We start from the raw sequence: 27,476 nt of genomic DNA, 5'->3' as shown, positions 1-27,476 counted from the left end.
CCCTATCTGTACGGACCATTTAAGGCTGCTTTTGGGCCACAACAGCTGAGGTGAATAGGTGGGGCAGACCAACCAGCAAAGCCTGAAATATTTATTCTCTGGCCCTTTGCAGAGAATGTTTGCTGAGCCCTGGTTCAAACTATGACTGAGGATTAGAAAGACCTACTCCTTTTCCTCCAGTGGTGGAGGGAATGGAGGAGGCAAAGCCAGACGGCCTCACCTCAGAGCCCACTCCTGCCCCAGTCTCAGCACAGTTGACATCTCTAATCAGGAGGGCCCCGCCCCTGACTCTCTGTTCTCTCTCTCCCTTTCCCCTTCTCTCTCTCTCTCTCTCTCTCTCTCTCTCTCTCTCTCTCTCTTGCCCTCTCTGTGCTACAGCCCTCACCATCTACCTTCTCTCTTCACTCTCTGGGAACTCCCAAAAGGCACACGTAATATCCTGTTTCATTCTGCATTCCCAGGTCCAGCCCTAAACCTGGGAGGTGATGGGTCCTCCCTAATGTTTTGGTTAAAATAATGAACTAGTTTCAACATCCATCCTCCTAACGATGTGATTGTTGATTTCCATCTCTGCCTTCTTCAGTTTGAAAACGAAATCATCCTCAAGCTGGACCACGAGGTGGAAGGCGGCCGAGGGGATGAGCAGTACATGCAGCTGCTGGAGTCCATGTGAGTTCAGTGCCCAGGGCTGCAGGGCTCTGTCCTCCCCTGGAGGCCAGCCTGGAGGCTCAGGGGTACGGAGGAAACTCCCGTGTGGGGAGAAACCTCACACCCCTCGCTGGCGTGGCCACTGCTTTGATGGTGATCAAATGGGAGAGATAGAAAGACACTTTGCTGTGGGGAAGAGGGAACTAGTCTACCCACACGTTCATCTTCATGATCTTGGCTGCGGAATGATTCTCGCTGTTCTCCTGTCTTTTCAATCAATGACATATTGATCACGAGCATCATGTCGGCACACATGCAGTGCTCGGATGCCATGCTCAGCGCCCTGCCTGCATTGGCTCGTCTAGGCGAGTTTACTCTTTGGTCCCTACTTCACAGAGGGGGCCCTGAGGCTCAGGAAGTCTCCTGTTCAAGGGGACGAGGACAAGTCAGTGAGAGGACAAGCTGGGACCCACGCTGGGCTCTGCCTGACCCAGCCGTAGACAGGGCACAGCTCCCAGGAGCACTGGACTTGGAGACAAGTGATTGTTTTGTTTAGTTTTGTTTTAACAGCTTATAATTTGCATACCATACAAGTCACCTAAGTGTACAATTCAATGGCTTTTAGATTATTCACAGAGCTGTGCAACCTTGACCGCAATCAATTTTAGAACCTTTTTGTTACCTCCTGAAAGAAACCCTTACCACTTACCCCTTAGCCATCATCTCCCTCCCGTATGCCTACTTCCTGCCTCTACAGAGCTGTCTGTTCTGGCCATTTTGTATAAATGGAGTTATGCAATATGTGGTCCTTTTGACGGGCTTCTTTCACATAGCATGTTTTCAAGGTTCATCTGTGCTATAGCATGTGTCAGTAATTCACTTTTTTTTTTTTTTTTGCCAAATAATATTCCACTGTTTGGCTATACCCCATTTAGTTTATTCATTCATGTGTCGATGGACATTCATTCATTGCCACTTGTTGGTTATTAGGAATGATGCCACTACAAGCATTCATGCACAGGGTTTGTGTAGACCAGTGGTTCTCAACCTTCTGGCCCTTTAAATACAGTTCCTCATGTTGTGACCCAACCATAAAATTATTTTCGTTGCTACTTCATAACTATAATGTTGCTACTATTATGAATCGTAATGTAAATATCTGATATGCACGATGGTTTTAGGCAACCCCTGCGAAAGGATCTTTTGACCGCCAAAGGGGTCATGACCCACAGGTTGAGAACTGCTGGTGTAGACATATGTTTGCCGTTCTCTTGGGAGGACACCTGGGAGTGAATTTGCTGGGTCGTGTGGGAATCGACATGTAACCTTTTGAGGAACCATCAGACTCTTCCCCAGTGGCTGCACCACTCACTCTCCCACCAGCCGTGCATGAGGCTCCCATTTCTCCACAACCTCCTCAACATGCGTTAATGTGGGTCTGGCTGACCACAGCAGTCCTAGCGGGTGTGAGGTGTTGATTTGCATTTCCTTGATGGCTGAGGCTATGGGGCAACTTTTCATGTGCATATTGTCCATGTGCGTATCTTTGGAGAAAGACACTGGTTTTTATCCCTGGTTCCATCTCTTGGCAGCTACAGGGCATTGGGCTGCGCCTGCAACATCTTTGGCTTATTTTCCCCATCTGTGCAATGGGGAGAATAAGCCTCCTGTGGTTACTTTGAAAACAGAATAACTATAAAGCACCTGGCACACAACAGGTAAAAAGCTCAATAAATGCACTCTCAGTTTCTGTCATGGTAGTTGCTACCTTCCTACCTCCCACATCCAAGAATTCTCCCCTGGTTTAGGAATGGGACTCAGACATCCCAAATGCCCCCCCTAATTGTAGATTCTTTGATTTGCATTATTATCTGATAGAACTCTAATTTTGGATGCTTCTTCCAATCTTCTTTGAGTATTTTAACTTTAACAACAAAAGCAAACCGAAGGCCTTGCTTTAACCCTCACAAGGACCCTTCTGGCCCCACCAAGCAGGCAGAATGGAGCCCCAGGTAGCAGCATCCCAGCGGGCCCCACCGCCTCCTGTCCCTGCACAGCCCTCACTAAACACCTAGAGCACAAAAGCCGCTGTGTCCAAGGAGTAGCCTACCACCTGCTCTTCGGTGGGTATTGAGCTGATTCTCGGGGGGGGGGGGGGGGGGGTGCGGGGGTGGGGGGAGAATGACATTTTGCCTGAGTCAATGTTTTCCTTAAAGTTCGAAAAAGGAAAATCTAAATATTGACCAGAAGTGAAAGCACATATACTGCTGGCAATTTCCATTTTTATGAGCGGATGGGGCCCTGTGGCAGTCTTCAGATGATCAGCGGGATTTTCAAATCCTTCCTGAGTGAATATTTATAAAAGGAACCCTCAGAGGCTGAGGAAATGAGAAGCAGCTCATTATTTTTCTCCTAAGTCAGAGGTGTGAATGATTTTTACAAAACCAATCAAGGCGAGCCCGAGGAGCCAGGACCCCATGGGACGTCCAGCTGCCCAGCCCCTGCTTCTTCCTTTGAACTCTCTCAGCCTCAGTGTCCTTATCTGCACAGTGGGGATAAACTCACAGTCCAGAGTGATCTTAGAGTTTTTGTTGAGATAACCAAGAAAAGTCATGTAAAAATGCTTGGCTCATAGATAGTCCAGAAATATATTAACTATCATTATTATTCATCTCCAGGTGGATAGTGATGGGGTCATTTGAAGCTACGAGCCCACCTGTCTTTCTCCTCCAGGCTGGTCATCCTCACTGCCCCCAGTCCGTCCACATCTGTCTTAAAGTGACAGTCCCACATTAAAGTTAGAAGTGAGATGTTCTCTGCTCTCCTGTATTCCATCTGCTTGGGAATCCTATCTAATAAAGAGGGGATATGCTAATTGACCCTCATGTCATCGCAAAGATGGCAGCACCCACAGCCAATAAGGAGAGAATATGCTAATTGCTGTCCCACCCTCAAAGATGGTGGCACCCATAGCCAATAAGGAGGGAATATGCTAATTGCTGCCCCGCCCTCAAAGATGGTGGCACCCACAGCCACAAGATGGCTGTCAGGGGAGGGCAGTTAGGGGTGACAGGGCCTACAGGGGAGGAAGAGCAGTTGGGGGGGACCAGGTCTGAAGGGGAGGGCAGTTGGGGACAATTGGGCCAGTAGGGGAGCAGTTAGGCGTTGATCAGGTTGGCAGGGGAGTGGTTAGGGGGTGATCAGGCTGGCAGGCAGAAGCAGTTAGGGGCAATCAGGCAGGCAGGCATGTGAGTGGTTGGGAGCTAGCAGTCCCGGATTGTGAGAGGATGTCCCAGTTTGGAGAGGGTGCAAGCTGGGCTGAGGGACATCCCTCCCTCAGTGCATGAATTTTGTGCACCAGGCCTCTAGTATTTGTAGAAGTAGGGAGGCGTGGAAGGCTAAAGGAGACAGAAAATGTGTGTTCTGGGGCCTGGGGCCCACCCAACTAGTTCCACACATAGCCTTGAAAGGAGCAGTGACAGTCGGCTCTGTCAGTGCAGCTGAAGGGCATGGGCCGGGTTCCTGCTTCTGAGGGCCCTCCATGCGGAATGACAACCATTTGAAGTGCAGTTCCCCCCAGCCCCCCCAAGGCAGGCATAGACACCACCACCCTCCTTCCACGGAGTGAGGAATTACCTGTGCTGCCTGGAGGTTTCCACAGCTTTCTCACTGTCACTTCTTCTCCCCTGTGGGCCTCAAAGGGGAGGAACAGCTGAGTAACCTTGGCAGGGCCGGGATCCAAGCCCAGCCCCAGGGGCCTCGTCTGTAAATGCAGGGCTTTCATAATGCCTACCCAAGGAGATTTTGTGAGTATTAAACAAGGAAATCAATAAAGCAGGCTTAGCACAGCCTCTGGAACACAGGAAGTACTCAGTACATGGTAGTGCCATGATATATTATGGTACGTTTTTATTTCTGTATCTGCTTCCTTTGCTAGATATTTCAGGGGTCAGTGACTCCAGAGTTTCTAGAACAGTACATTTAGTGGATGGATGCATGGTGGGTGGATGGATGGTGAATGGATGGATGATTTCAAACCCATCTGCCATTCATCTCACATTCCTAGGCCATATGAGCAGCTTTCTTACCTCTTGCCTAAAGAATAGAGAAACGAAGAAAGCCAAGAGTTTGTTCTCCTAAACCTTTGCTTTTCAAAGTACCAGCAGTATCAGCCTCACCTGGGAGCCTGTTAGAAATGCAGACTCTTGAGCCCTAGCCAGACCTGTGGAGTCAGAATCGATTAGCACAGTGCCCAGGTGTTCCCACACATATTGAAGTTTGCAAAGCAGGGGACGAAGCCAGTGGTTCTTAATGTTGGCTGCACATTAGAGTCACTTGGTGAACGTAAGCAGGGAAATGCTGCTGCCTGGCTTCCACCCCTGAAAATGTGATGTTACGCCCCCAGGGTGGGCGCTGAGCTTTGTAAAGGCCCCTGGTGACTAGCATGTGGCCAGGGCAGAAAACCGCTGGTCTGGCTGTGCTCAGGCTCTGAGAACACTACACATTTAGAGGGTGGATGCTCATGGAGGGCCCTCAGAAACAGTATACATTTAGAGGAGAAATCACATCTTCGACACCAGGCTGCGTTGTGTTTAGGGTGGGAAGCAGGGCTGCACATGACCGTCGCAGAAGGAGTCAGGCACAGCTGTGACGGGGCCTGACAGGCCGAAATCAGAGGGCAATTTGCATCTCTCGTTGAGAGCCAGGAGACAGGTGCTTCTCCCACTGAGATGATGGATTTGTCTGATCGCAGCCACAGTTTACAACTTCGCCTCCTTGCAGCCTGGTTTGGCTTCTGGAAGGAAATGACCGCCCGCCCCCCTCCCCCCCCCCCCCCCCCCCACACACACACAAAATCCTTGTCTTTCTCACCTGTCCCCTCCTAGGAGCTCTTGAGACTTAAACTTCCTCAGGAGAGTAGGCAGAAACAAATGCCCTAGGTCAGTGGTCGGCAAACTGCGGCTCGCAAGCCACATGCTGCTCTTTGGCCCCTTGAGTGTGGCCACGAAGTTTCAATCGCACTGTACGTGCGTGCCCGCACGTGGTATTTTGTGGAAGAGCCACACTCAGGGGGCCGCAGTTTGCCGACCACTGCCCTGGGTAATGCTTCTCCATGGCTACATGGGTTGCCTGAGGCCATGTCGCAATGCTTCTCCCCATATTGAAATATTGAACAGTGATCATCTTGGTTCCCAAAGTCACCGTTTACTACCTGATTGATATTGGGAAGGTCATTTCACCTTTCTGAGCCTTGGTTTCCTCAGTTGTAAAACAAGAGGAATATTTTTTACTTATCAGAATTATCGTGATGGTTTCTTAAGAAAAAGTGATTGGTATAGGATCTGGTCCAGAATAAGTAATTAACAAGTAAGTAGTCATTAATCAAAATTTTAATCCATCCATCTCTTCCTACCTAGCCTGTGGGATAACTGAGGGCAGATATGATTCTTTTTTATATTTCTTTTTTATATTTTATATCTTTCTTCCATCCCTGCCCCAAGCAATGCCTAGCCTAGTGCCTAGCAACCAACAGGTGCTTAAGAAATGCTTTGTTCTTTTGTGGGTATTTTTTTTTAAAATGTAGAATATTAATATTATAACAAATATTAAATTTTCAAATAATAGATGCACATTTAAATTGAACAGTGAACATTGTCTTCCTCTATTTCCCTACCTAGACCCCTCGTCAGAAGCAACAGCTCTGAAGACTCCGGGGTTTATCCTTCCCGCCCATATCCTGCAGATTTATAAACACATAGACACACAACACAGAAGTGCATTCCCGCTCACACATAGTGCTTGCTGGTTGAATGTGCAGAGACTAAAGCCAGACTGTTGGCACTGATCACCTGTGTGACCTTGCACAGCTCAGTTGACCTCTCTGTGACTTAGTTTCCCAGTTTGCAAACATCCCATCTCATAAGAATGTGATGGGAGGTTAAGTGAGTTAAAATTAGTGAGACGGTTAGAATAATGCCTGGAACATGGTAGGCTCTATGTGAGCAGGTTAAATAAAAAACAATTATTGTTTGGAGTCTTACTTTTCACAACCATATATTTTTTGAGCTCTTTGTGTTAAAACATATTGATCTCTCATACTTTTTAATGGCTTAATGGGATTATAGTTTGTGAATATGCTTTAATTTACTTAACCATCTGCTTATTGATGGAAATTTAAAATAGTTCCAACTATTTTACCATTAGACATAACCTATCAGTGTTATAAGTATATCCTTGCATACTTCTGAGAACATTTATGAAGAATAGATTCCCCAAAGTAGAATTATTGGGTCAAAGAATATGCACATTTGCGATTTTGATATTACGAAAATTGCTACCCCCTCCCCAAAGTTGTACTGATTTACTCCCAATGTGGGTGTCTAAAGGTGACTGTTTTCCTGAAACATTGCCCACACTGGAAATTTATTTTTATTTTTCCCCATTTTGATGGTGGGGGGAAAAAAATCACAGTTGACCCTCAAATGCCATGAGTTTGGATTGCGAGGATTCATTGAACTGTGATCCACTGAACTGCTATATACGTGCAAATAAGTGTATAATGAATAAGTGGTTGGAAAATGCACAAAATGAGCCAATGAACCAGGGGAACTTGAATTCACTAGATTATTTGGCTTGTGCTCCACCCCACTCCACCCCTCACCCCAGCACAGCTTCTTCCCGGCCCAGCTCACTGCCCTCCTGTCTGCCCACAGCCTGATGGAGTGTGCCGCCGAGCACCTGACCATTGCCAAGTCCGTGGCGAACTTCGTGAACCTGGTCAAAGGCCTCCTGGAGAAACTGCTGGACTACCGGGGCGTGATGACGGATGAGAGCAAAGACAACCGCATGAGCTGCACCGTGAACCTGCTGGTAGGCGGGGCAGAGTCCGGGGACAGGCCTGGCTTTGGGGCTCAGTACTGTTCTTAATCCGAAGACAGCACTTAGGGCTTTGTGAATCAGACAGATGTAAGATTGAACTCCTGCTCTGCCATCTGCTGGCTCTGTGTCTAAGGCAATCACGTCACCTTTCTGTGCCTCAGTTTCCTTATATCTGAAATGGGAATGAGTATTGCCTTTAGCACCTAACACATCCCATGGAAGGAAGACAGCAGCAGGAAGTGGTTAAGAGGTGAGCTTTGGAGACACACAGCCCACGGGTTCTCGTGCTCTCTCAGATAATTAGTAGAGTAGACAGTCAAGGAGGCTTTCTGATGGTTCTCAACCTGTGGGTCGCAACCATTGGAAAACACATATAGCATATCAGATATTTACATTACGATTCATAACAGTAGCAAAATTACAGTTATGAAGTAGCAACAAAAATAATTTTATGGTTGGGGGTCACCACAACATGAGGAACTGTATTAAAGGGTCATGGCATTAGGAAGGTTGAGAACCACTGGTTTAGTGTGTTTATCTGTTCCGCGGAGAAAAGAATAGTACCCATTTCATAGGGCGTGCAGTCCTGGCCTGTGGTTAAATGCTCACTGTGTGGTAATTTCTCTCTCTTACAGAATGAAGTAACACTAATAACTAGAATTTCTAGAAAATGAATGTGGGGCACAGGCTAATCAGGGCAGCTAATCCCACAGCCGGGCTCTTAGCCTCTGTACACAGGACCTGCCATGGGAAACTCCCAAATCTCTCTCTTCCCATGTCCTGTGATGTGGTCAATACACAGATAGAGGCAGCCACAGTGCCTCACACCCACCATGCCTGCCCACCCTAAGTGGTTACAATGAGGAAAGTTGACCAGAGACCACGTGGCATCCATCACAATGAGCCCCTGCCATTCCCAGTGTCTAGAAACACCGTTCAAGCCCTGTCCCCAAAGTCCTGCGGTGTGGCCTCCATTTCCCTTTTTAACAGCCTCGATATTGCCAATTGATTTCCCTAACTGCTAAGGGGAGTTTAAAAATCCTGATTATAGCAGAAAGGAATTCATTGCTAATCACTCCACCAGGCCCAGTTTACATACAGAGCATGGAGCGGGGTTTTCCTGGAGTTTAGCAGTTTGTCTCTATGAAGACACAGAAGTTAGTAGAAGAAATAGACCTTCAGACTCACCTGGGAGAAAGCTTTGGACAGGCCGTTCTAGAAGCAAGTAGACCCTGCTAGTTTTGGATGTCAGCGTGGTATCAGGGTGGCAGACAGGGTGGAGGTCAGGGGTGTCAGGAGAGCTGAGGTCTCGTACGGCTCTGCCACCCTCTGACTCTGTGCCTGGAACACATCCCCTGCCCCTCTGGCTGCACTGGAGTCCATCGGGTTTTCTCCAGGTGTGGCCCACAGATCCCATCAGGACCTTCTGGCTCAAAATCTGTAAGGACTTATTTTAAAATACACGAGATAGGATCTCTGGGTGGAGCCCAGGATGACCACTGGTCTGAATGGCCCCTGAGCTCAAATAGGTATTTCCAGGTTTAAATGTCTTTGGCTGTGGAATCTCACTGTAACCCCTGATAATTCCGCATGGTCAGGAGTTATGATCATTGGGATCTATTCTGATTTCTATGGCTGTTACTCTGATTATTGCTGTTACTCTGATTCCAACTCAGCCCCACCAGGGTGCAGGGTCTGCACCTGTGAAGATCAAGCCAGGCTGCCCTCACAGTGGACTTTGTCAGTGTAGGTGGCCTCAGCCTCGGCAGCCCACCTCTCAGCGCAGCCAATAGCTCCACTCCAGCCCCTGATACGTGATGGCTGGTACTTCCTCTGTCCCTCCATTGTCTGAGGATCAGGGAGTGACTCCCAAGGCAGAATCTCCTAAGGAGGCTGTTGGATGCATTCAGGAAATGCAATTTCTTGCTCCCATCTCAGGTGCCGAGATAGTAAACACCAATCTTCCTTCTCATCTCTGTCACTGCACCCTCCACCCCTGCCACTCTGCAAAAAAAAAGCACTCACCACTGTTTTCCTTCCCACCTAGAATTTCTACAAAGATAACAATCGGGAAGAGATGTACATAAGGTAAGATTTTTGTTTTCTAAAACCCAGTCCTGCTGTGTCACTCTCCCACTCAATACCCATTGATGGCTCCCTATTGTCTTCAGGCCAGAATTTAAACTTACCTTCTTGGTTCTCAGGCCCTCTGTGTTCCGATCCCTATCAATCTCCCCAGATTCAGCTCCTTTCATTCCCTGTCATCGGCCCGCAAGCCCGCTGGGAGTTCTCTGACCTGCCATGTTGTTTTGCGATATCCACAGCTCAAACTCTCCTTAACCCGCCTTGTGGCTCGAGCTGGGTCATCGCACTTGTATTTGGTGCAAGGCTGGCACGTGAACCCCAAGTCCTGCGTTTATAAGGCATGTAGTCAGGTCATTGGCAGCCCAGTTTCAAAGGGGAAAAAATGCTATGATGTATGATGGCGCTTTCTTGTAGGCATTTGAAAGGCAGCTATTTGAGCATGTAATGAAGGATTTTTTGGGACATTAGCCTGGAGCAAAGAACTCCCTTGCCAATTTTTCTCAGAATCTCATATTTTTTTCCTTCAAAGTTTAAAAAAAAAATCCTGTTATTTTTACTCATTGCAGAAATAACACATATTAATTATCAAGACAAAAAATACTCATAAAATACAGACAAGCAAAACAAAAAATGAAATAAACTCCAATAATCCATACATATTCCCAGACCCTTTTCTATTTATATATAGATTGAATTCTGTGCATGCACATTTTTTGCAAAAATGGGATCACATTGCTCATAATGTATTCTTTGCTTGACAAGAATTCCATGTCAACAGATATATTTTGACATCATTTTTTTTTCTTTCGACATCATTTTTAATGAAACTATAAAATTCTCTTTCCAGAATATATCGTAATTTATATGGCCAATCCAATATTGTTGAACACGTAGGTGTTTCCAGCTCTTTTCTGTCATACACAGCACAGTGACGAAATTCTTGGGCCTATATCCTCACCCACATCTCTATGTCACCAGGACCTGCAAAGCGCAGTTGACCACGGCTCCTTCAGGCTCTGACTCAAAGTCTGAACTCACTCTGCTAGCACTGCGGATAGGTCTACCCGCTAATTTAGTTTAGCGTTATTCCAGAAACAGGAACTATCACTTGGAAAAAGTATAATTCCATAGGTTGTCCTGAGCTTGAGAGTATTTCTAGCATCACTAGACATGGCTTATTGTAGTAGCGCAAAGCTGTGGGGTCTCCCCTTGTTTTTCTGAGACCCTGGTTATTTCCCTCAGCCCCTCTGGGCTGCGATTTCCCCTACAGGATGTCTTCGTTCTACCTTGTGTTCTGAGGATTACAAGAGATGCTACAGGTGAAGTGCCCGGCACATGGTGCCCTCCCTCCAACCTCTCTTCTCTCCTTCCCACTTTAGAGACACAGATCTCCATAAGCTTTGGAGATTTGAGGACTATAGAGTCATCTAGGAAAACCACATTTTCCTAAACCAGATGTTGTAGCCAAGGATGTATCTAAAAGTCTGTTTTATTTGGCAGACATAATATTTAAAGACACTTTTAATTGCCAGTTTTTTTTTTAATCTAGAGATTTTTACCCCAAAAATCAAAATTTCCCACTTCTCCTGAAACACCGAGAAGGTATGGCGGCACTGGGCCCTTATCCTGTCCTGACAACTGTCACCCAGACCGGTGGTGGGGCTCCTTGAGGCAGGGTAGAGGAGCTCTGGGCACAGCACTGTCTCTGCTCACCCCTGAGCTTCCGGGGCATCTCACTCCCTACCCAGCTGGCACTGGTAGTTGTTTGAGTTTGAACCCAGGTTGGGCCCGTCAGTGTTGTTACTGTGGGCTCTGTAGTTGATCACCACACCCTGCAGTTGACGAAGGAGAAGAGAGGGTATGCTGGCGAATTAGGGGTTATAAGCACAGGAAGGCTCTCCCTCTGACTGTGCTCTCCACGTGCTGTGGACCCAGCCATCAGAGATCCAAGGACCAAGGACAGGCAGGCGGGGATAAAGCGGGTTCAGCCATAGATGGAGGGGTTTCTAAAGGTGGACCACAGGCTCAACACTCCCTATGTGCAGGCCACGTGCAATTTCACTGATCACTCTGATTGATCAGCAGGAAGTTAACGTGTCAAGGGTGGAAAGGCCATGATTGTAGAGGCAGAAATAGCTGGTTTCAAAACCTGGTTTTACCTATTTCTAGCTCCGTCTACTTCAACACAGGTCTTAGTTTTCTTATTTATGAAAGGATCGTAGGAAGAATAAATGGATAGAATATAGAAAGCACCATTTGATAAATGAATGAATGAATGAGATCATTCATTCATCCCCTTACCTGCAGATGCCAGTCCACGTGTCATACTATGGAAACCTTGCTGGAAGCCCCACCTGGATGAATCCTGCTGTCATAGTACCATAGATCCTCCTGCATGACATTCATCACAGCTATCTTTTGGCAGTTATTTATTTGATGATTTGATTGACATCTGCCCCCTTCCCCTAGACCAGTGGTCAGCAAACTCATTAGTCAACAGAGCCAAATATCAACAGTACAACGATTGAAATTTCTTTTGAGAGCCAAATTTTTTAAACTTAAACTATATAGATAGGTACATTGTTATTAACTTAATTAGGGTACTCCTAAGGCTTAGGAAGAGCCACACTCGAGGGGCCAAAAAGCCGCATGTGGCTCGTGAGCCACAGTTTGCCAACCACGGTCCTAGACTATGAATGCCAAGTCCTGAGAATGGTGTCTACTTTTGTCCCCACTATATCTAGCGCCTGGTATAGCTGTGTGCTCAGCACAACTTGGCTGGTTGAATCAAGAAATGAGAGAAAGGTCACTAGGATATCCTGGCTCATTAGTTATCAAAAACCACTAGCTGACTTTTTCTCCTCAAAATCTTTGCCAGTCCCTGCCCTAAGGTCAGGCAGCCTGCATCTGGCTCGCGGGCCATGTTTCATGTGGCCAGCTTCTCCTTTGGTGACATTCTGTGCAGATAGGTTTCTTCTAGCAGGAGCCTAAGCCTGAGCACTGAGCTCTGCTTTGAGAGCAGCTGCTTCAGAAGCCCTTTGTTCCCTGTGGTTAGGCAGTCAGGGCAGAATCTTGGCAGACACCGCCTTCCCTCTCAGAGGAAGAGACCGGGGCCTGCATCACAGCATCGCCCCTTCACTCAAGCACTAAGCGTTGCCTGCTCCTGATGACATGCAAGTCGCCTGAGCAGTGGTGCTCTGGCTCTGAATCTGTTTCCAACAGTGGCAGGTTCTTCTTTGTAGAAGAGCCGAATTCACAATGAAAATAGATAAGAACCATTACAGCTCAGTGCTGGCTCTAGGCTAATCACTTCCAGTGCAAACTTGCATTTATCAGCTGCAATCCTAGCCGTCACTTTCTGAGCCTTCCGACATGGACTGCTTGGCTCTTTTTATGCCCATAAGTGTGTTCTGTGAGTGTTGACATCTTACCGATGAGCAAAGCAAGGCACTGAAAATTAATTCCCTGCCCCTTAATACCTATTATGTGTCAAATCAAGAATTGACCAGAGCTCCCTTCCTTTGTTCCTGTCCTGTCCTCAACACCACTCATCCATACAGTCATCCCCGGGATCAGAATTGGAGCATCACATCGTAAATGGACGGGTGGTGGGGATGTGATTATTGTTGAATAGTAGATTCTCCCTGCTGACAGCTCCAGGTCTGGAAGTGAATATCCAATCTCCAAACCCTGGTCCACTTCCTTCCTTAAATGTACTTCCTTTATCCCCAGAGAACACTGAAGAACAGGTAGGATCTGCCCCTTTGCAGGGCCGTGGCTTGTTCATGCTCTGGAATAGGACAATGACCAGAGCATTGGCTCCAAGGGCAGTTACCTGGGATCACGTTTCAGCTCTTCTATTTATTAGCACGTGACTTCCGACGAGTTACTCAGTTCTCCTTCTCTGATTTCCCTTGTCATATTGCATTGGCTGGAGTCTTCAGTATGAAGGTGAATGGTACTGGCCTGAAGCATGCCTGACTTTTCCAGGCCATAGTTTTCTCATCTGAAAATGGGCATCCCCAACAGACCCATTTTACAGGGTTGTCATGAGGATTAATGATCTGAGGCATTTAAAAGACTTAGCATAGTACCTGCCACACACCCAGCGCCCCACAGATGCCATCATGACCACACAGGGGCGCTGGCTAGTAGGGAGGGAGAATTCCCCAGAGGTATTCAGTTGCTCTGTCTGGCTTCTACCTGGCCCTGCCACCTGCCTCCTTATCACCTGGTAACTCAGCTTGTTTCCCCAAACAGGTACCTGTACAAACTCCGTGATCTTCACCTGGACTGTGACAACTACACGGAGGCTGCCTACACGCTCCTTCTCCACACTTGGCTTCTCAAGGTACTGCCCTTCCCATGAAGTGGATTCATGCAGGGATTCCCCTCGGGCCTCACAGCAAGTGGGGGAGTTAAAAAGAAAAGAAAGAAAAGAAAAAAGAATTAGCCAAATAAATTTTGTGTTGCTCTGAGTCCAACAACTTGATCTGGCAAGGTTACTTTTCTGCACTGCTTCTCCTGGGCACATAAGGTCTCTGTGACCTTCACATTTAGCAGCAACAGTAACCCTTCGAGATATGTCTTATGGTTTTATATAACACCCAACTGTTCTCTATAACATCCAGACATCAACTGTAAATCATTAGCACACCCAGACCTCCACTTGAGCCATTTTCCTGCTATTGAAAGTGCTGCTAGAGCTGGACAAAGTCTGAGGGATTTTTTCTGGCTTTTGAAGAGCTGGGACCATGTCTCCTAGGAGTTCAGAGAAAGTCCCTACACACCACATATATGAGCCAGTAGAGCAGTGGTTCTCAATCTTCTGGCTCTTTAAATACAGTTCCTCATGTTGTGACCCAACCGTAAAAATATTTTCATTGCTACTTCATAACTGTAATGTTGCTACTGTTATGAATCATCATGTAAATATCTGATATGCAGGATGGTCTTAGGCGACCCCTGTGAAAGGGTCGTTCACCGCCAGAGGGGTCGCAACCCATAGGTTGAGAACCACTGCAGTAGAGCGTCAAGCGTGACTCAGCAAAAATCAAGGGGTGCTTCCCAAGTGTAGCCTGTCAACCAGTATCTCTCTGACTGGCAGCTGACACCCAGGGTGGCAGGGAGACAGCTCCTTATCCATGGGGGAGACACCTGCCCTCGGTGGCCCCTCAGCCCCTGGTGACCCCGCATGTCCTCTCTCCACAGTGGTCAGACGAGCAGTGTGCCTCACAGGTCATGCAGACAGGCCAGCAGCACCCCCAGACCCACCGCCAGCTGAAGGAGACGCTGTATGAGATCATCATAGGCTACTTTGACAAAGGAAAGGTAATTTGTCCCCCCCCCTTTTCCTCTCTGTGGGGACCCTGCTACCGGGATGGGTGGCTCTCTCCTGTGCTCCATACCAACCCATCTGCATATCTCCATCCCAGTCCTAAGTCTGACCACTTCTCTCCATCTCCAGTCCTACCACCTTTGTTCATGGCACCAGTATTGCACACTTGGACACTCAGGTGGCCTGTGCTTCACAACTTGGTCCTCTACCCACAGTTCCCTCGGCCTCTAGGAGATGCCAGTTCATAATAGTGAGATATGAATCGTACCCACTTTCTAGTGATATTGGGAAAATTAGGTGAGAAGCTGCATGTGGAACATCTAGCACAAGACCTGGTACATGGTGACATCTTGAGTTGTGACTGTCACCATCATCACCGACTCCACCTTCAAGGCCCCCAGTTGAAGGCCATTTCCTCCGTCAAGCCTTTCTCAAGTCCCCCAGTTTACCTACTGCCTCTCTCTGAATCGCAAGGCCTCTGGTGTTCCTCAGGACACAGTTTAGCACTGAATTTGGTCTGTCCTCGCACTGCAGTTCCTCGCATCTGTCTTAGTCTGATCCCCCCACCTTCCCTGGAAAGACAAAATGAGGTAATGTCTGGGAAGGGCTTATAAATTCCCAGGAGTTGAGTGGGTGAACAACACTGTTTTTATAATTTACCATTATAAGCCTCTTGAGGGCAGAGACTCTGCCATCTCTGGAACCTCCTGCCCTGCGAGACATCCAGTCAGTGTACTGTTGGTTTACCAGCTGACGAAGTTGTCACAGTGGGGTGGGGGTGGGGGGGCCCCAAAAGTGCATGCTGAGCTTTGTTCTCTGCAGGGTATCCAATTCAACCCACCCTGTGCTAAGCAGAGAGGAAAAGGCATAATTCCCAATCTCAAAGACTTTACCGTCCATTTGGCAAGATGGACATGCCAATCATGATGTTTTTTGTACATTACCCTTTGGTGTTGTGCAATTGTGGGAGAGGGGGTGGAACAGGGTGGTGACTAAATACTTTGGGAGCAGATGGGTACGGCTCACTCTGAAAGCCACTGTGTGGAAATTTCTAGAATGAAGCCCATATTCCTTAGCATCCTTTCAACTTCTTTTCCCCCACACCTCTCCTCATGGAAACTCATTGCTCCAAGCACACACCATGGCTTTCTACCCCATAAGTCCATCTGTCGCCACCTGGTGGACTCCTCTACATCCCTCAGAACCCAAATTACATCTATTTTTTGTGTGTGCTTTACTCGCTTATGTTCCACATTTATATCTGCTCCACCACTGTATACCATGCCACGCCTGGAAGCCAGCAGGCCCTGGACTGTATTAGGCTCAAGGATCCGTGACTGTCAGAGGTCCCAGTGACCACAGGGGCAGATGTGGGAGGAAATCCCAGGTCCCTAACTCCTGTCTGGCTTCCTTCCTGGTCCCTTAGTGGTCTCTTACACACGGGAAGAACATTTCTGGCATATTATGGTATGAAGTTGGCAAAGACCTCCACTTGAGCCAAACAGTCCCCTGGCCAGCTCAGGGTGTTACCACCACCCCTTGTTCTGGCTGAAGAGGAAGCACCAGCCGGCCTGGCCCACGGACTTGGTTCCTTCTGGCACATAAAGCTCTTTTACGCTGCTCCCTACGCTGTCCATGGGTTTACAGCCACGGCGCCTGCACTCCGTACTTGCTTCTATTTATTTTTATGCTTGGATGCAGAGAGAGCACTTTTGCTACAAAGCACACACTGCATTTTGGCAACCTGCCCTCTCTCCTCCCCCACCTCCCCCAGCTTCTCCAGTTAGGTGCATTTTTCTATTTTAAACCAAATGTGGAATGTAATGGAGTCCCTTGAGATTGCCAGACCTCTGCCCACTGTGCCTTCCCCGGTCTCTCTGCTGGGGTTCCCACCCCTGTGGTTGCAGATGGAGGGGTGATCTGTCAGCTCCAGCCTCACACAAAGCAGAGGGAATGGGTCCCCTATGTCCAGAGATTGTTTTCAGAATTGGTTTTAAATACAGAAAAGACCTATCTTTTTAAACACCTCAATCACTCCTTTTATTACTCTAGTACCACTCCCATCGCCGCCTCTATGCGGCCCCTGCACACGCACCCGCCCCCCCAAAATAACCCCACTGAGAAGGGACTGCGTCATTTCAGTTACACAGATGACTGAGCTCTAGAGCGCGGCTGGGCAGCATTGGCATTGCTTAGCAATACTGGGTCCCATCATGAACTTAAAATTCTGTTTAGATGGTCACCCAGCTGGTGTGGCTCAGAGGATGAACGTCAGCCTATGAACCAGGAGGTCACGGTTCAATTCCCAGTCAGGGCATATGCCCGGGTTGTGGGCTCTATCCCCAGTGTGGGGCATGCAGGAGGCAGCCGATCAATGATTCGCTCGTCATTGATGTTTCTATCTCTCGCTCCCTCTCCCTTCCTCTCTGAAATCAATAATAATAATAATAATAATAATAAATATATATATATATATATATATATGTGAATAACAACCAATTACAAACAGCTAACTAGGTTTTTAAAAAATTCTGTTAACAGAAGATCTTGTGTCCTTACCACATACACACACCAAAAAACGAGGCAGAGGAAGGGAGGGAGGGAAGGAGGAGGAGAGAGGGAGGGGAGATGGCCAGAAGGGAAAGGCGTCAGGCTGGCAGAGTGGAAGGCCCCCAGGCGTGAGCACCAGGAGAAGTGGATCTGGCCCCATCTCTATCTCCAGAAACCCTGCGCCCAGGCACCTGCTTACTTCTCTGTGAACCATTTCTCTTTGGAAAACAGGGCTACACCTCCCTGCCCCGCCTGCACGGGACAGCTGAGGGAGTTCATTCACTTCTGAGGCAGGAGTGAAGCAAGGCCCCGGGGCACCCCAGGTGGGCATCCTGGCCCTGCTTTGGGTTGGGCATCTGAGCTGGGCCACTGCTCTGCCCATGAAGCTCTGCGTCTTACTTGGGGAGTACAGAAGCCACCAGTCACCTCTCAGAAGGGTTGTGAGGGCCTGAGAGCCTGTGGGGACCGTGTTCAGCCTAGTCTGCAGCTGCTCCGTTATTTGTGAAGAAACTGGGCTGAGAGGCAGAGGAAGGGCTCCTGGGAAGCACCAAGCTTCCTGTGCGTGGGACTGGGGCTCCCTGTGTGTGGGGCTGGGGCTCCCTGTGCATGGGGCTGGGGCTCCCTGTGCGTGGGACTGGGGCTCCCTGTGCGTGGGGCTGGGGCTCCCTGTGCATGGGGCTGGGGCTGGGCCAGGCTTGCCACTGAGTCCCAGGAGACACAGCCACCCGGTCCCTTCCTCTGTAAAGGCCCTGCTCGCCTGGAGGCGCCCCTAACCTCTGTCTCCTCGCCCTTCCTGCAGATGTGGGAGGAGGCCATCAGCCTGTGCAAGGAGCTGGCGGAGCAGTACGAGATGGAGATCTTTGACTACGAGCTGCTCAGCCAGAACTTGGTAAGGTGCCACCTCAGAGCCGACTGTTCTGGAGGCTGGTGCTCAGGACCTGGCTCCCCACAGAGGAGGGCGAGTGGGCAGGAGGCCAGCCAGGTGGGACACAGAGAAAGGATGGAGGGAGGGCCTGACCTGAGCCGGGCTGTGCTGAGCAGCTCCCTCCCCATTGGGAATATTTCCAAAGGGAGGAATTCTGGGAAAACTCATCAGACAGCCGCTGGGATGGGCGTTAAGTACCTGCTTGGCACTGGGCGCTGCCGCGGCCGCTCACCCAATCAGCGCTGTGCTCCATTTGCAGTCAAATTCCCACAAATCACTGAGCCAATTAAATAAAAACGCAAATTTGTGCTTTCTGATTAACAGATAAATCACATTAAAGTGCTCCCCATCTGGCCGTTCCCCATTAGCTCCTGGGTGCTTGTGATTAGGGGGAGGGAGTGGAAGTGGGGGAGCAGCTATGCTGCTTGTGCCGCAGAGACCGGGCTGGGCGGGGAGGCCGCCTCTGCAGGGAAGATGTGGAGAACTTTTAGGTTGCTGCCCCCCACCACCCCCCACCTACTTCCTGGTGACCTGAGAGCCAGACCCAGGACCCCATCGTAGCTCCTTTTAGAGGCCAGTCCAGCTCTAATGAGTGTCCGAATGTTGGGAGAGAGTTTATAGGATGGTTTGCGGGGGGGGCGGGGGGAGGGCTGGTTATGGAGTATAGTGTTCTAAGAGATGTGCTTGAAGAGAAAACACTTATATCTGCCCCATGAGTGTATCCCACATAGGCGTTTGCAGATAGGGAGGCCCGAGGTCCTGCACACACATGCTCAGGACACATTTATGCATGCACACACTCACACACACACAGTACATATTCACACACATGCTGGCATGCACACACATCTGGGTACCAAGCCCACGTCACAGGCTCGTGCCTGGGTCCATGCACACACATCTTCCATCTGTAGCAGATTTCAGATGTCACAGTTTGTCCTTTTCTATGTGCCATGTCTGGCTAGTGATTTCTTTCTGGCTGATATCAATCACAAGAGGCCATCAGGTGTAAAGTAAGAGGCAAACTGTTCCAGAGATGCTGAAATGTGGAAAGCACAAGCCTCTTAGAGGTGATGATATATGCCGTGTGCACGCACAGGAAGACGTCGATATGCAGACACACATCCATCCACACACCCGCACGGACACAGGCCGGTGACAGCTGGCCGGCTTCGCTTCCTTACCCACGGGCTGCACCAGGAGATAACGTTTCCTTATCTGCAAAATGGAGATGCAGTACTCGTGGGGTTACTATGAGGCTGATGCAAGTAAATGAGCTAGTGCAGGTAGAGCGATTTGCCCGGTACATGGTCTGCGCCAGATAGAGCTGCTGCAGGTGTCCCTTGGCATCCAGGGGACACTGGTTCCAGGACCCCCAGCTGACAAAATCTGCAGATGCTCAAGGCCCCTATGTAAATGGCATAGGACGTCTATTTGATACAGGCTACAGCAGGGTCTGCCTGCACACCGATTCATTTGCATGGATTCAATGTGATGCTGGGCATGTGTCAAATTCGAGGTATTTTTTGGGGGGGGAACACGTTGGGGGACTTGTTTTCTAATATTTGAAATCTGTTGTTGTTGAGTCCGTGGACGTGGAACTTGCAGATACAGAGGACCCGCTGTACTGTTACAATCGCAGACGCTTCCACCGATGTGCAGATGTGCGCACACGGGTGCTGGTGTAAGGAGCACGTCTGCACTGCGGCCTCCCTGAGCTGAGTGTGCCTTCGACACACATCTGGGTTGTTATGAGCTGTGAGTTTTCCTCTTTCAGGTCCAGCAGGCGAAGTTCTATGAAAACATCATGAAAATCCTCAGACCCAAGCCAGACTACTTTGCCGTCGGGTACTATGGCCAGGGCTTCCCCACCTTCCTGCGGGTGAGTTTGCGGTGACTTGTCCCAGGGCCAGGCCCAGTTTGTGCACCTCAGCTGTCCCTCTGCCGGGAGGACTGGGTGCGCTCAGACACCATGCTCTCCTCCCTTCCAGCACTGCGCCACTCCCTCACCCCCCATACACAGAGCCGCCTCCGGAGTAATGAGTTCCCTGTCCCTGCAGCAAGGATCTCTGCTACCCAGCAGCCCCATAGAGCACCGGCTCTCAGAGCTCTTAGACTTAGGACCCCCCTTTTCTCTCTTAAAAATTATTGCAGTCCCCAAAGAACTTCTGTACTTATAGCCTATATATACCACATTCGAAATTAAAACTAAGAAAATTAAAACTATTGATCAACTTATTTAAAATAAAGCCATCATTTGTCAATATAAACTTCATCTTTATGAAAAAATAACAGTATTTTCTAATTTAAAAACTAGTACGAACATTGAATTGTTTCCTGTTCCCGCAAACCTCCTAAATATCTGATTGAGAGAAGACAGCGAGATGCTTACCCTGCTCTGCATTCAGTCCGCTGTGATCCCACACATCACGCAGCCTCTGGAAAACGGCTGCATACTCGAGAGAGAATGAGAGTGATGACAGCAAATGACAGCTTACCGTTATTATGAAAAGAGCTTGGACCTGTGTGGCTTGGAAAGGGTCTTGGGGACCCTCAGGGACCCCTGGAGCACAGTTTCTGAACCACTGCTTTTTGGATTATTCCTTCACTCATTATGTAGAGTTGAATTGGGTCAACTACAGGTTTTCTTCCGGTCTGGGAGTCTAGGGTTCAAGTCTGAGCTCAGGGAGACTCAACAAGAACAGTAAACCTGGTGTCTGACTCCACTTGATTGATAGTCCAGTCAAAGAGACAAATCACTCACTGTTACCAGTTGATGTGGAAGTCACAGTGGGCATGAGCTGCATGCAGGAGGGCACATGCTGAGGGTTTCCTTGATGGAAGAGAGGTGCCTTCCCAAACCTGATGGTGCATCAGAACCCCTGGGGAACTTGATAGAAAGGCATGTTCTGGGCCCCACCACATAGGTTCCGTCTCAGCAGGTCTGGAGTGAGGCCTGAAAATCCAAACTTCTAAAGTCTCCCGGGCTCTTTGGGTGGTCTCCCAGGTTCAGAAGCAACCGATCTATGGAGGTGACAGATGTGGGTTTATACAGAAGAACTTAGGGCCATCAGAGGATGCCCAGGTCTGGTCTAGAACAGGGATTCTCAGCTCAGCTCTGTTGACATTTTAAACTAGGTCATGATCTTGTGTGTGAAAGAATGTTTAGCAGCATCCTGGGCCTCTGCCCACTAGATTCCAGTACTCCTCCCCCCCCCCCCCCCCCCCCGTCCCCAAGTGACGACCAACAATGTTTCCAGACACTACCAGTTCCCATGGGAGGCAAAAACACCCTCTGTTTGAAAATTTCTGGTCTAGAAGAGGCTAATGTGGTCAAGGAAGGGTAAAGAGTGTGTCTCCATGGAAATAGGACCAGGAGCCAAATGATGGGAGACCCAAATGCTGGTCCCTCCCCACCCACAGGCCCAGCCCACAGGGCCCATTAAAGGCCAGACGTAAAACTTGTGGTCATATAAACAGGAGAGTAGAGTGACACAGTGAACGTCAAGTGAGGAATTATTCTGAAAGCTCTACAGAGGACAGTTTAAAGGAGAAGCTTTCAGCGTCCGCGATCTTCTCTCCCTCTAGACCCAGCCTTTCTTAAGAAGTGCTGGGCCTGGCTAGAAGGTCAGTGAGCTGAGCTTCTCCTTTGCTCAGTGGGGAAGGAGAGAAAGATCCATAGGAAGCCACCATGGTCCCAGGCTCATGTCACAGCCTCCCAGCTCTGCTTGGACCACACCCTCTAAACCTGGGTCCTGAGATCTCTGATGGTTTCATTTCTCTGCAGAACAAAGTGTTCATCTACCGAGGGAAGGAGTACGAGCGGAGGGAAGACTTCCAGATGCAGCTCATGAGCCAGTTCCCCAACGCGGAGAAGATGAACACAACCTCTGCCCCCGGGGACGATGTGAAGAACGCCCCAGGCCAGTGTATCCTTGGAGAGGCCCCAGCCCAGGGGCCGGACATGGGTAGCCCTGCTGGGACTGTAGCCCAAAGAGCCCCATCTTAGAGCTCAGAGCTGACCAGCATCATTGACGGGTGCCGATTTCAGTGTCCAGTGTGGTGGGATACAGTGAACCCACCTGGGGAAACTCTAGATGTTGAATTCATTGGTTAATTACTCAGTCATTCATTCTTGTAAGGAATACTATCGAGCTCCCACTCTGCGCCAACCGTAATGCAACCTGCTGGAGACTATATTCATAACGTGGTTCTACCTCAGGGAGCATATAGTTTAGTAACTAAGAGAGACATTGAACAACAGCACCATTAAATGTGTCGATAAAAATGTGATCCCTGCCAAGAGGAGGCTATGCAGGTCCTGCGGTGGGGGGGGGCAGGGAAGACCTTCCTGGGGAAGGTGATGGGGAAGGTGAGTCACCAGCCAAAGGTTAGTGGGAGCTGGGAAGAATGTCCTAGACAGACGGACGGCCCATCACATGCAAAGGCCTGAGTGGGAAGAAGCAGAGGAGGTTCCAAGAACTGAAATGGGGCCACAAGGCTCTTCTAGGAAAAGCAAAACTCCCAAGTAAGGCCTCCAGGCTGCCCAGCCTCTGACTCCTGCCTGCCTCTCCATCACCATGGCCCTGACTCTTTCTTCCCTCCTTTCTGTTCCTTAAACACATGAAGCTTGTTCCCACCTCTGTTCTCTCTGCTTGGCATGCCCTTCCCCCATCAGGTCCTAACTTGGCGGCACCACCTGGAAGAGGCCATCCCTGACCTAATGTGGCCTTCTCTGAACTCTTCAGGGCTCGTATCTCAGCCTCTGTGTGTTTTCCTTAGAGGGCTGACCTCAGTCTGTTGTTATCTTTGTGCTTTTTAAAGGTACGTGTGAGTTAGATGCTAAGCTCTGTGAGGGCAGGGACTTGAACATCACAGTAACTCCTACATCATCCCGTGCCCCGTACAAAGCTGACTCTCGGGAAATACATGCTGATTAATAAGGAGACAAAGAAAACAAGAGGAAAGGAAGAGGGAGATGGACACAGAAAGGGAGGGGGGAGGGAGCCAGCTCACTGGCGCACACATAGAGGACAGAGGTGGCATGAGATGACGCCGTGAGGTAGGGTAGAGTGCGCTGTTCACAGGGCCTGGAGTCGACCCTGAGCAGGAGGCAGACTCCCAAGGAAAAGGCAGACAGCTGAGCGGAGGTGCCTCAAGCTAGCCTGGCTCCCCGCTTTGCACCCCAGAACACAAATTAAGTTATAGCCTTTAAAGTGGCCTTGACAGGTTACATGGCCGGTCTGCTAAGTCTGCCGAACTGTAATCCAAATGTATTTCCCTCGGGTGATGCATATTCACCTGTAACCTTTTCATTATGCTCGCCTGCCCTTCGTGCCTGCTCTACCTCGGTCGGTCGTTTGCAGCAGGAAATGCAATGGTGGTGGGGCTGGCTGGTTACAGATGCGAGTTTGGGTACAGATGAGACCCGGGATGGACACGTGAAGTTGAGCAGCCCCATGGCTCTTACTCCGGCAGGTGGAGGGGGCATGTGCTCCTGACCGTGTAATCATATGGAGGCCCGATCCAGTGTCTGGATCCAGGTCTGTCATTTGTTAAATGTCCTCTTCTTGCTATGCAGGACTGAGTGCTTTAGTGCCATCATTCCTTTAATCCCTGCAACATCTTGTAAGGTTAGAATTAATTTTCCTTATTTCATCGAGAAGGAATGTGGGAGGCAGGGAGGTAAGGTTACGAAGCTAGTTGGTGATGGAGTTGAGATTTGAACTCTAAGTTCTATGTGTCTCAAAGTCTGTATTCTTTCTATAATGCCAGCATTTTGTTTAAGACTGATGAACAGAATGTTCTTTAGTAACTAATTGTTCATGTACTAGGCATTTGCATGCATTGTTCCCTTGTAGTCTCCTAATAATCCCCTGAGATGGGAAGTATTACTCTCTGGACTTTACAAATAACAAAACGGAGGCTCAAAAACTGTAAGCATCTGCACAAGATGCCCGGAAGTGATGGAACTAGGATTTGAACTCGGGTCTGCTTTTTACCAAAACCTGAGCTCTGTGGAAAAGCTGCTGGACAGTTTGGAAAGGTGACAGATGTAAGTGACAACAGTTCTCCTGTCTTTCCACTTGGGTATCAACTGGGGGAAGACATTTAAAAGCAAAGGTCGCTTAGCTGGGTGTCTCCTGCCCCTGCCATCCTCTCTGCCCAGACCTCGGGGCCTCACTTCTATGCACAGCCTCAGCACCTGGTTGGAGTCTAGCCACACATCCTCCTGTGTCACTGGCTCCATTGGGTCAGGGTTGGATGACCCTCTTGGACCAAGACCAGTTGCTGAGGTCAGTAGACATGACCTATGACCTAGAACCTTCTTTAAAACAGGAGCTGGCAAACTTCTCTATAAAGAACCAGATGGGAAATATTTCCATCTTTCTGGGCCATGTGGTCTCTGTCACAACCACTCAACTCTGCTGCAATAGTGGGGGGGGGGGCGGGGGCGGGGGGGCACCCATGGATAATACATGGATGGATTATTGAGGTTCTAGGCATTTTTCCACTAAACATCTTGGCTGCAAGCATTTTCACCACAAACATTTTCACTGCAGAATGAATTGACCGTAAGGCAATTTTGCTGTAAAAGGACATCATAAAACAGGAAAAAGTGAATAACAAAATTAAAAAGACTGTTGCTATACATTTTTTTAAATGTCAATTTGTATTCGCATATGGTCACATGTCCATTGCTAGAGGTTCCAAAGCTCCATGGGAAATGCTGAGGTATGCAATACATACAGTATCACCTGAGGCTTCGCAAACTGACGTGTGATCATTTTCTAGTATAGTATGCAATCCGGCCCATATTTCCTATCAAGTAAATATATGTACTTGTTATCATCCACTCTTCAGACCACCCCATCTACATGTCACTGTGTAGACCGTTATGAGGGCTAAGATTTATATAATGTGAAGATGGGATTACTGCGAGACCTGTCAATGGAGAAATGAAATAAAACCAAACTGTCATGACAGCCAGGGTAAATACATTAAGTATTTAATGTATTTAAATTGATTCGTCAATGGAGAAATGTAACCAAACTGTCAACCAGCTATTTTATCTTTTACGGCAAAAAATGCTTGAAGCCAAGATGTTGACAGCTCAGATGCTTAAAAATATCCAACAAGCCCAACATTTATGGAGGTGGGGGGGCAGTTGAAATTGAACTTGGAATGATGTCTTGGCCATTTCTTACCTGTGAAAGAATCATAGCCTCCACTATCAGAAAGCTCACAGCCTGGTCGGGGGGTGGGGGGGGGAGGGCGGGAGACAGGGTGCTGAAAGATAAGAGCCAGGTATAGACAAAGCGCTTGAGGGGCCCCCAAGCTGTGAAGGAGGAGACCTGGCTGAGGACAAGCCAAAGGCTCGTGGAGGTGCTGGAGGTGTGGGGAAGCCTTCCAAGCAGAGGGAACAGTAGTGGGATGTGTTGGACGTGCAGAGGTAATGGTGGGAAATGGGTCGGGAGCCTAGTGGAGTATTTGAATACTCCGTATTTAACATTGGCGTACGAGAATGCCTACACGAGGAGTTTGCGATGCCTTGGTTGGCAGGCCCAGGAGGAGGGATTTCGGAGCCATGGCAGTCATCTGATAGAGCCGAGCAATGAGAGAACTCGGATTGCCAAAGAGGACAGATGGGTGGAGACGCCATGGAGCAGGGCGCAGGGGTGGGCCCAGCTGGTGACGGCTGACTTTGTTCATCCAGTTTGCAGTATCATTCCCTTAAAGTGAATAAAGGTCTAGAATGAGGGTGACAGAGATCTGGCCTCTCCTTAGATCTGTGCCCATGGCAGGCATCACTAATCGATCATGGAACTCTTTCCCACCGAGCCAGGTCATGGCCTTCCAATCCTGTTGTAGGCAGCTCCTCTCAAACTCTCAGAGTTGGAGTGTAAACCGGCATGTATCTGCATGCTCTGAAGCTGTGCTTCTCAAATGTGTGCGTGCATATCAGGATCTTAGGAAAAATCGGAGTCAGATTGAGCAGGTCTGAAGCAGGGCCTGAGAGTCACCGTTTCTAACATGCTCTCAGGTGATACCGACGTTGCTGGTCCAAGGGCCACACTGGGTAACAGTCGAGAGTCAAAGAGCCCGAGTTTAGGATTAAAGATGAAAATACAAACCCCTGCTTTGTTCTCACAAGTGTGTGAGAGTCCGCGAGTTGCCTAGCCTCTTTGACCTTGATGTCCTCAGCTAGGAATTGGGACAATTACATGAATACCGCTGCTCTGGGGAATTGGAGGGAGGAAAGGAGACCATGGGGAGAGGTGCTCTGCAATTGATTAAGCGCCATAAATGCATTAGATGGTGTTATTGCTAATGATAATACAGCAATGGAAAAGGTGATTTAGCACCACTAACCTACCATCAGCAGGGGTGGAGCCCTGGGACAGGGCTGCAAGAGACAGCAGCTCTGCCTGCGAACTGGTCAATAGGACCTAGCTGGCAGCCAGCAACCCGAGGTTGGTCCTTCAACGAAAACTGGGCCCCAGAAGGGCTGGTCTGGAAGGTCTCAGAGGGACCCGCTCTGCTTGGAACTGTCCCTCTGGCCAGGAACGTGTTGTGAACCTTAACTCGGGGACCCCAGACATCCAGTGTTTCACCGTCCAGCCCGTCTTGGATGAACACCCCAGGTTCAAGAATAAGCCGGTGCCTGACCAGATTATAAAGTAAGACCTGCAGCTCGCTGGAAGGCGGGAATGGGAAAGAAATCCCAAGCTGGGCTGAGGGCAGGGATTTCTCCCCAGAGCCCTTCTGGGTCCTTCCTGGTCTTAGCCAGCCCCCTCAATTAGCCATCTGGGTCCTGCGCTGAAAAGGCTGAAGCCAGAGATGAGTGACAGGAATGAGGATGTGGTTCGCCTCGAGGCAGAGCCTCAGTAAGCAGTGATGAGATTCACTGAACTGGACGTGGAACCTGTCGCTCAGGTGGATCCCACAGTGTGTGTGCGCACGCGTGCGTGCGTGTGTGTGTATATGTGTGTGTGCGTGAGTGTGTGTGTGTGAATGTGTGTGTATGTGTGAGTGTGTGAGTGTGTATGT

General features: G+C 49.0%; 1 protein-coding gene across 4 annotated transcripts in view; it reads left to right on the top strand.

The window, feature by feature from the left end:
* DOCK2 (dedicator of cytokinesis 2) overlaps positions 1–27,476 on the top strand; it is a 372,626-nt gene that overhangs the window by 327,860 nt on the left and 17,290 nt on the right. For all 4 annotated transcript variants that reach the window (XM_070414430.1, XM_070414429.1, XM_070414433.1 and 1 more), the window contains 9 exons: positions 584–669; positions 7,362–7,518; positions 9,575–9,615; positions 13,873–13,963; positions 14,824–14,943; positions 18,300–18,389; positions 20,203–20,307; positions 22,213–22,354; positions 27,025–27,106. In XM_070414430.1, coding sequence (XP_070270531.1) covers positions 584–669; positions 7,362–7,518; positions 9,575–9,615; positions 13,873–13,963; positions 14,824–14,943; positions 18,300–18,389; positions 20,203–20,307; positions 22,213–22,354; positions 27,025–27,106 — 914 coding nt within the window. The remainder of the gene's footprint in view (positions 1–583; positions 670–7,361; positions 7,519–9,574; positions 9,616–13,872; positions 13,964–14,823; positions 14,944–18,299; positions 18,390–20,202; positions 20,308–22,212; positions 22,355–27,024; positions 27,107–27,476) is intronic.

The sequence above is a fragment of the Myotis yumanensis genome, unplaced genomic scaffold (genome assembly GCF_028538775.1).
Source record: "Myotis yumanensis isolate MYYU_CA2020_CCGP unplaced genomic scaffold, mMyoYum1.0.hap1 SCAF_5, whole genome shotgun sequence".
In the NCBI taxonomy this organism is placed as follows: Eukaryota; Metazoa; Chordata; class Mammalia; order Chiroptera; family Vespertilionidae; genus Myotis; species Myotis yumanensis.
The sequence above is the reverse complement of the archived record's forward strand: the minus strand, read 5'-3'. Positions and strand labels throughout refer to the sequence as shown.